General features: G+C 44.6%; 1 protein-coding gene across 1 annotated transcript in view; it reads right to left on the reverse strand.

The window, feature by feature from the left end:
* Nucleotides 1-7,920: 7,920 nt before the first annotated feature.
* The window catches only part of MOGAT2 (monoacylglycerol O-acyltransferase 2), a 21,023-nt gene continuing 19,110 nt past the window's right edge, over nt 7,921-9,833 (reverse strand). Inside the window, 2 exon segments of the mRNA XM_010179519.1 lie at nt 7,921-8,075; nt 9,550-9,749. Of these exon segments, the coding sequence (XP_010177821.1) occupies nt 7,921-8,075; nt 9,550-9,749 (355 nt within the window).

Consider the following 9,833-nt stretch of genomic DNA (forward strand, 5'->3'; position numbering starts at 1 on the left):
TATGGAGGACCTTCATATTGTGCTCGTCCCATTCTTCCCAGGCATCTTCTGTTGGTCACCAAGGAAGAAATGCTGCTGAAGCAGATGGACCTTTGCTTTGAACCAATAAAACTATTTTATCTTCTTAACCTATGGCTGTAAGGAAGTTTGTAAAAACAGAGTTGAAGCTGGAAATGCTCTGCATGTTCTGGAGATGTAGCCTACCCACACCTCATCAGTGTAGGGAGAAAAGAGATCTGGACCCTAGAAACTTTCTGTTTAGTCTTTGGAGGACTGGAGCCCAGGACAAATCCAAGGGCCAAGAGCTGTAGAAATTAAGGCAGCATTATGCCCTCAAAGCCACCTGCCTTCATCTCCTACACTGAGGGCCTTTTAATCTTCATTGAAAGTTTTATTTTGGTAAGGAGACCTCATACCACCTCACTTTCTTTTGTATTGACCAGCGGAGGGCCATAAAAGTAGAGAAACCCAGTAACAGGCAAAAACATTGGTCACTGCCATCAGTAGGAAGGAAGAAGTATTGATCACTTCCTAGCAGGTCATGCTAAAGCTGGCCTCAGAAAAGATCTGCTGAAGCCTATTAGCTAAGGCACATCCTGGGGGAAATCTTCTTAGAGCAGTGGAGGTGAGAATGCAGATGATATTACTGTTCCTAGCACTGCACTCATAGAGAAATAGGGCTAGGAAGGGATATTAAGAGGTTGGCAGGACCATGTCCTTTATCTCAAGGGAGGATCAAGTCCATCCATGTCGTACGTCACCAGGCAGACATGGTGTTAATGTGCTCTTAAAGACTCACTATAATGAAGATGCTACAACATTTCCAGTGAATCTATTCCTAACTCAAATATTCCTGACTGTAATTAGGCCCATTGCTTTTTTTTCTCATTCATTATGGGCACGAAGACATGATAATTCCCATCTCTCTATCTGCCTTCATGTCTTCATGTATTATGTCTTCTCAATCCACAGATCTGCAGACTATACCATGTTAATTTGTACATTTGGATGCAGCAAAACCTCCATAATTATCTATACTAGTGCTTGTGTGTACATGTATCTATATTTTGAAGATCTCAGCTTCTGGAGTTGGAGAACGTGGGTTTATCAGGACAACCATGAGTCTGAAAATACATCCAACAGAAAAGCACCGTTGGAAGTTGACCTGTGAAAGGACTACTTTCCCTCTTCCCATTTATGCCCCAAAGCCATTGTTCTGTTTGGAGGCATTCAAAAAACACTGGTCCAAGAAATTTCTCATGTGCAGATCACTGAAAAGATCTGCAACATAAAGCACAGATGGCAGATTCAGGAAGTGATTAGGAAAGCATCATGAGGGTGTACAAGGTACTTTTCTGCTTCTTTCCTTCATATGTGTTTGTGACCCAAATCCATCCCCATCCTCAATTAGAGCAGCCCTGAGCTTGCTCTGATTTCCATCCCACTTTCCTCCAGGGCTGGGAAAGTGAAGAACGGATGAAGCATTTTCTAGATTTGTCTGTAGATGAGAAGTGGTGAGTTAACCCAAACTTTCCAGGGCTGAACAAGCCCTGTGTGCAGACACCACTCTATTGTGCTTTTATGGAAGGAGCTCATTTTGTTCTGGAGAAGTGATTTCCTAATGTCTTAGAGCTGGATGATCATCTGGCTCAATGGTTTGAGCCCTATAGCCAAGACCTCAATCAGGACTCAAGCTGAAACTGGAAATTGGAATCTAAAGCAGGAGCAAACCAGTACAAGTGACAAAATGTGGCAGAAAAAAAGAGTCAGGAGAGAACATCAAACCCTAAAGAACCAAAGTAACTCAGGGAGAATATCAGACCCCACTTGTTACCACCAGGCTCGGGTGAAGCACCCTACAGATTCCCTGACTCCATCTCTGCCTCTGTGGGCATGTCCTCAGAGTGGTCAAGTGCAGCTTTGCCAGAATAGCTGTCCCTATGTGAGGAGCAAAGATGTCCTTGGAGGACAGTGTTGCTCCCATGGGAGAAGGGGATTTGCTGATCCTACTCTAACCAGCTTTACACCCAGAAACTTGCCTTTTTATAGGACTTGCATGAAAGCCTCTAGGACACTTTAGTCCACAGGTTTATTTGGTAAGGAATTTTCTCTCATAATACTTATACAAAACCCAAGTTCAAGATACAGTCTAAATTTCCATCCCATCTTTAACCACAATGTGTGGTCTGTAAAGCCACAGGATGTCTCATAATGATTTAAAAAGACTGAAGACATTTGCTGGTTTCATATATAAAGTAATCCATGCTTGGCCTGTGTTCATACAGAGACTCCTTCTTGCCGTTACAACAATGATCGAAGGTAGAGCAAAATGTGTGTTGTGCACTTCAATCCTGAAGTCAAGTACAGATGCTGGGACCATTCCTCTGATTCAACCATCATTAGGAGTTACTCATTACTCTTCATCTACAGGCAGACACTCAGGATGTTCCTGGCATTGGCCATGGAAAATCAACAGCTGGAGGAGCTGGTGGTGCTGGTGTGGCTGGTACCAGGACACACTATCACTTGCTTGAGTGCTTGGAAGAGAAAACCTCTCTCTGTCTCTTTCAGGGTTCCTTTCTGCAAAGGAGTAAGATCCAGAGACCTAGAGGACCTGGAAAATTGTTCATCCCACCCCTCTGGTTAATTTGTCAGGGCTTTGCAGTTTGGATACCTCTGCATTCTACAAATCCTTTGGCAATGATGGAAACCAGGCTCTCTGGCTGCCGTCAGGATGAGACCTTAAAACAGCAGTCGGGCAGGAGCAGCATCAAGCAGAGGACATTTAAAAGGATGCATTTAATGGTTGAAAGGGGTCAGATATCTGCCCCCAGTCTTGTCTTCAAGGCTCAGCTATAGGAGAAAGGGCAGTACTGTGGTTAAGATCCCAGGACTTGGGATGAGAGATTTGCTACAGGCTTCCTGCAACCTGCAGCAGATCAGTTGGGTCTGGAAATACCAGGGATTTGGGCCACAGGATCATGATCATTCTTGCTCTCTGGCCCTGTGACGTTCATGCTCTCATGTTGACAGCAGTCCAGCATCAACTGAGGAGTTAAAGGGGCTTCTGCTCCACCTCTCTGGGGATTATGGATCGTATTTACTTGTAAAGTGCTTGGCAGTTATTGGAAGCAAGGCACACCGTGGAATTTGTAGGTGCATGAGACTGATATAAAATACAGCATGGAAAAAAACATAACCCATAACCCTCATCTGAGGGACACACTGTGACTCCAGGGGGTGAGCACGTAGTCATACCAAGTCTCTCAACTCAAGATTTTGGGTTGTTGATCGGTAAAATGGGGTGCTTAGCCTTGCTAAGAGAACCTGCCTTGCGGCGGCTTAAAGGATCTCCTTTTCAGAGGTTAGAAGCTAAGCACTTTGTAAACACTTCTGAAAATCCTGACCTTATGATATTCCCTCTGCGGATGAATCCTATAGCGGTGTTTACATGCTCTTGGCAACGCAGAGTTGTTCTCCCAGTTCAAAGTACTCCGTGACGTGGAGCTGAATTCCTCCGACATCCATCTGCACCCTTGGCCATGAGTCGTTTGTTTGCAATGAGCAACAGAGCTCTGTGCTCACTGACAGCAGTGAAGATAAAAGCTTTGCTTGTTCCCTGTTTTAGGGGGAAAGTTCCAGTTTTAGGTGATCAGAACAGATCAGTGACCCAGAAAAGCATCTTTCTCAAGAATTAGGTATGCCTTTTTTTCTGTGCATTTTTTTCTGTGCATATGTTCTTTTCTGTGCATGCGCTATTTTCTGTGCAGGCATGATTTTCTGTGCATGCATTTTCTGCAAGCATTTCATAAATCCAAGTGTTCTGAAATAATTTCCATAGTGCTTTCTGAATGTATTTTTTTTCTTGAGTTGCTCACTGGAAACATGTTTGGGTTGCTTTTTGTTGGCCTCATGTGATCTAAGAAAACATGAATCCGTTTAACTCACAGGCATTGTTTTGTACACTGACATCCAAAATGCTGGCTCTTGACTACCTGATTTTACAGAAGTTTCCCCTCCTAATAAATGCATGCTGCATTTTGAAGGTCTAGTGCTGTCTGAAGCACAAGAGACCCCCATGCCCCAGAGATGTGGTGGCTTAGCAGGTTGCTAGCACAGGCTTAGCATCTCTGAGCGAACTGGTGATGGGACTGACAGGAGTAAGAATAGGCACGAGCTTGAAAATTGGATCAACCACACCCAGTATTTCCTTAAATCCAATAGTTACCCTCCTGCCTCTTGTGGCTCATTGCTCATTGTAGGTTATTTCCCCTCTGGTGGGTTTTTATAATTTGAACATGGTGGTTTGCCAAAATCCTGGATCACATGGTTCCTCCCAGAAAGGTTGCAGCAAGAGGTAAGCTTAGGTGATGGGAGATGCAGCAAAGAGGCTTGTTGGGTTCAAATCAGACAGAAGTTAAAGATTACCCAAAAAAAGTGTCTGTGTTCATGGGGAGACCTGTGATTTTGGTGGACTTTAAAATGCTTTAAATGGTTTTGACAGCAAAGTGATGGATTTGATATGTATTTGTAATTTTATTTCAGTGCTTGAAAAGAAAAAGGTTCTATGGCTTGAGGAAGGGATGTTTAACTTACCACATTTTAGGACTTTAGTGAATTAAAATCAGGAAATCTTTCCCTGAGCAGAAAACCACACATTTTTCTAGTTGTTTGTCACAGTAGCAAGCAACCTTTTAACCCCTTTCCCAAGGCAGTAAAGCAATTTTGCGGGACTAGAGCTACAGAAGGGCAAAAAAGCATTTTTGCTTGGCTTTCCTCCTCTTGGGGAATTAGTCTGTGTTTTGTATTCATCAGTCATCGGAGGTTTTCTTCTGAGCCTCATGATCTGAACCTGCTAAGTAAGGCAAATCCAGATTAGAGCCTCTCGCAACCAAAATACTGGAGAGATCATGAGGGAAGCAGTTGGAGGAAGAAACAGGCAGGAGGGGAATACTGAATCATGACACTTTTATTTTTTTACCTTCTTTTCCAATTTGAAAATTCCACAGAAATCCCAAAAAAGGCTGAAATTTCAAATTTCTGCAAGAGAGGCAATGGGTTTTTTCCCCTTCTCCTTGGGCGTGCTTCTCATGGAAAGAGGGGGTGTACACTCTAGAAGGAAACGTACTGTGTTGTTTTAGCTTAAAATGATCCTTATTTTGGGCTGACAGCTTGGGTGTCCTGCAGTCCTAGCATTTGTGTCTCAAACTGAGCCAGTCCCAAGCTTCAGAGTCCAAACTCAAACGCAGTTTGATTTGACTGGCTGATCAAGGCACTCCTCTTTCCTGATGGTTTCTCCTGCCTTGTGTTGCATCAGAGTTTTAATCCTCCAGACAGCTCTGTGTGAGGCCAAAATAGCACAAAAGCTTCACTTCTTACGGCATTTTGCTTGCAGACAGTTCTGGCCACTTGAGAACATGAGACCTGTCATCATCCTGAGCCCCCTGAATAGCTTCCAGTTGCAAGGGCGCCTATGAATTATTTTTAATGTTATATTTAACACAGGCCCAGGCACTGACCTCTCCTGGGTTATATAGGTCCCTGGGAGATCGAGGACATGTTCCAGTCTGAGAGATAAAACTGACCCCGGGGCAATTATATATAGCCAATGCCCTCCTCTGACCCCTCTTCCGCAGTACTACAGTCTTCATTTGCATTTGGGTCTTGCATGCCCTCAACTGCTCCGTCAGCCCTCAGACAGCTCCAGCATTCTCCTTTCCATTCCTCCCTGGGATTTTTTTTTCTAGACTACCCATTTTCTACCTTTTCTTTCTTCCAGGATGACACCACCAGTCAGGAAGGTGATGCACCATCTCACCTCCCAAGTAGATGTGTCTTTAGCATCAGAGACATCACTGTGTCAGATCTCCAGATGGGAGGACCAAGGCATCCATGAATATTTGGGGAGCACATCTTCTAATACGGCTCCTCCACTGGCTTGGGGCAGAGTCACTCCTAGAGACTGAACCCCTCTTGTCTGTACCAGCGCTTGCCATACTTGTGAGCAGCCTGGGCTGGTGGAAGATGTCCTTGCTCATGGCAGGGGTTGGACTGGATGAGCTTTAAGGTCCCTTCCAACCCAAACTATTCTGTGATTCTATGACTTTGTGTCCTGCTCCCTCCCTGTTTCCTACATCCCTGCAATATCACCACATCCAACCACTCATCTGACATCAAATCCTCTTCCTCAGGCACAGCTGATTCCCACCCCAACAGCAGCACCTTTAATCCTTTTCCCATTGCATCAAGATCTCAGCTCCTTCTCCTTACCCCTGGAGACCTCCCCCATCCCCACTGCACCCCTTGCTGTGTCCCTGGGGACATCCCCATCGCTCTCCTCTAGCACTGATTCCCATTGGGATGTTTGCAGAAGGTCATGGCGATGTTCCTGGGATCTGCAGGTGGCATGGACAATTGCAGGGAAGACACAGGAAAGGACAGAAAAAAACAACTGGTGTTAGGGTAAAGCTTGGATGGTGATGAGCACCAAAAGAAAAAGGTGGGACAATTCTTTTTATTTTCCTGGTGTATAATCTTCCTCCTGCTTAAGCACCTCTGTCCTTAAGTAAGAACAAAAGAAAAAAGTCTATAAACAGAAAGCAAGCAAGAAATCATAGCAGGTGACCTGCTTTATTTGACTGGCTTAAGTGTGGGATTACAGGACTGTTTAGAAATGTCGATAAGGACTCCATCAAATTCTTCCCTGTTGCTGCTTGTTTTCTGGGAACAGGAGGGATTTGCAGCTGGTCATTCAGATTAAGAATCCAGTGGAGTAATTTGGTGAGAGTAGGATGAAAAGGAAAAGGAAACAAAGCACAGTTATGGTCTTGGTATTGTCAGTTTAGAAACGGGTCTGTGTGTTTTCCTCCTCAAATGCAATTCTTGCAGTTGCAGTCAGAAAAATCCTGGGTGCAATGAAGTACCCTGTGCTCTGAAGGACTTTTGGTGGCTCCTTGCAGTTGGGGACATGGGGAAGAGAAAGAGAAATGAAGGGAAAGAAGAAGGTGATGGTATAAGGGCTTTCCGGGGGCAATGTAGAGCTGATCTGAGCAGATGGCTTCCTGCCACCTGAAACTTCCACATCGCAAGATCCCATTAAGTGCAGAGTTTAATAAAGTTCTGAATATCAAGAAAAGGCAGCTATTTAAAGCCTTGATCACCTGCCAAATGTGGCTTTATGAGCTATATTTCCTGTCTCAAATCACCTTTCCCTTCTCCCATCTAGCTAGTGGCTAGTCTAAGGCATTCCTATGCAGCAGAGGTTTGGGGTTAAATTAATAACATTGTAAGCAAGACTTCCAGAGCCCGGGGATGAGTCCTTGTCCTTTATAAAGGCTTTATTTCTTCTTCTCCAGCTGGATATGGCATCATGTTGCTGCCAAGGGTGCCTGGCACCGTGCTGGAAGTATGAGCTTTCTGATAAACTGTGTTTCAGAAGACAAAAAAGAGCCCAGAGCAATTAAAGACATGAAGAGCTCCAAACAATCAATGATTGTTGATCTAGACAAATTATATTTTAAGAAACACATGAATTCAACAGAAATTATGGCTCATCATCCCATTTTTGAATGAAAATAATGCAAAGGAAACTTTCAATAATTCATCTCTGCCTGGAAATATGTTGAAAAACTGGTCTCCAAGTCAGACTGGAAGTGTGAGTTTTCTGCTGGGAAGTTTCAACAGAGCTGACCACAGATGTGACATTTTCTTCTTCTTCTTTGTATCTTTTATGTGTCCTACAGGGACTAAAAATGAAAACTCTGTCCCTAAACCCATGCAAATGCTGGGAAAATCAAGTCCTTCTCCCTACACTGTACGAACCATATGTTAACTGTGAGTAAGATGAGGCTGTGAAATAGTTCCAGAGATAAGCGAAAACTTGGAGCATGTTCTCCATGGTTTCACCTTGCTTGAGGAGCTCTATATGAATTCCAGATGTGTGTCTTCTGGGACATTGTATTTAGCTTTGTGCTCCTCAAAGAGCTTGGACAATTCATTTAGGTATTTCTGATGGACTTCATTAACCTCTTCCTCGGAGGGTTTGTGCTTCCTCTGCACTGGAATTGGCTTCCCAACTGGAAGACAAGCACAGGCATTAGGAGGAGTCAGTGTCAGGTCTCTCTGGACACTTTACACATCTTAGCACAGAGCTGGGGTCCACCTCTCCAAGGATGTGGTGAATAGATTGATACAACCAGTCATGTCCTAGGGTTTGGGAGGTAGCACAGCCAAGGAGGTAGGGAGATGAAGCTTCAGATCCTGACTCTGCTGTTGGTCTCCAAGGTCACATCTGTCCTTGCCTTACTTTCCCCATATGCAAAGTTTTTAATGCCAAATACATAGAGATGTAGCTCTTTGAAGTAAAAGGTCACAGTGCAGTCTCTACAGGGGCTTCTAACATCTCAGATGTGCTAAGGATAAAGGCAACATCATCCTAATATTTGGATTGAGCTTTTCCAGCTGTTCCCATGTGGCCCTGAGACTCTTCATTGCAAATGGGGAAAGTGAAGCACAGACTATCTAAATACACTAGCGACTGGGGTGCTTCCACTTTGCTGAGATCAAAGCCTCTGTGAAAAACCTGATTTTTATTAGGAAAAAAGTACCCACTTATCTTGAGAAAATCACACTCTTTTCAAGAGAATATCTAGATAATTTGATTCCCAGCACTAGCAAAAGCTACCTTCCCATCTCCCAGTGCCACCAGCAGCAGGACCAGGTGCCTGCAGAGGATAGGGAATTACCGTCTTGATCTGGTCACTTACTCAAATTGTGTTTGTCAAGTGACAAAGGGTTTCATCATCGTGTAATGCTGCTCCTCATCGGACTAATGAAGAGCCCTTGTGATACTGCATAGCTCATAAAACCATTGAGACAATCCAAATAGGTTGTAAAACAATTAGAAGTAATTGCTGGCTGTCAAACCTAATCAGTGAGGTGAGCTCTGACCTTTCCAAATAGCCTCTTTAATTAAACTAATTCACAGAGCATCAGTCTTGCTGGTAGACTAAGAGTGGAGTTGTCAAAAACAGGTGAAACTTTTTCAGAACCAAAGACTTAATTGAAATTTGGTGTCCCATGGGCATGATCTCAGGTCAAAACAGAGTGTTCATGTGAAAATATGTTGGTTATTGTGGCTGTCTGCACAGAACACTGAGCAGACCTACAAACCACTCAAGTGTTGGCCTACTTGTGCTTGTGACATTGACTTTAATCCAATGCTATTGCAGTGGTTTGTGCCACTGGGATTGGAGTTCACTGCACCCCACAAGGGTGATGGGATGGCCATGTTTGCTCTTGGGTTTTCTCAGCCCAGCCCAGATGACCTGGACTCTGCCATAAGACCAAGCACGGTTCCAAACAAGCATGACATGAGCAGTTGGGGATGCTCCTTTGCCAGCACATTTCTAGCCGAAAACAACTCATGATCTCTGGCATGATGCTCCAGCATGACAGGTGGATTACAATATCCAGGGACTGTCCCTGGTCCCTGTTTTGGCCAGGCTGAATGCGGCCTGCATTGTGCTGGCATGCTGAGGAAGGACTTACCCACGGTGTAGATGGGCCGCCGGTAGGGTATCAGCCCGAAGCTGTACTGGAAGATGCCTCGTGCATGGAAAAGAGGAAGGGAGATGCCCATGATCTGCTGGAGCCGATGCTGGAGCTGCCGCAGCCAGGAGCCCTTGGGGTTTCTCACCTGCTCGAAGAGGTCGTTCTCCCCAAAGGAAAAGATGGGAACCAGTGGGGTGCTGCGAGGAGCCAAACCCAATGTAGGGGCATGAAGATTAGCAAAGCCCACCCCAAAACACCTTGCCCTCCTCTTCAAAATCAGC

This window comes from Mesitornis unicolor, unplaced genomic scaffold, assembly GCF_000695765.1.
Source record: "Mesitornis unicolor isolate BGI_N332 unplaced genomic scaffold, ASM69576v1 scaffold11712, whole genome shotgun sequence".
NCBI lineage: Eukaryota > Metazoa > Chordata > Aves > Mesitornithiformes > Mesitornithidae > Mesitornis > Mesitornis unicolor.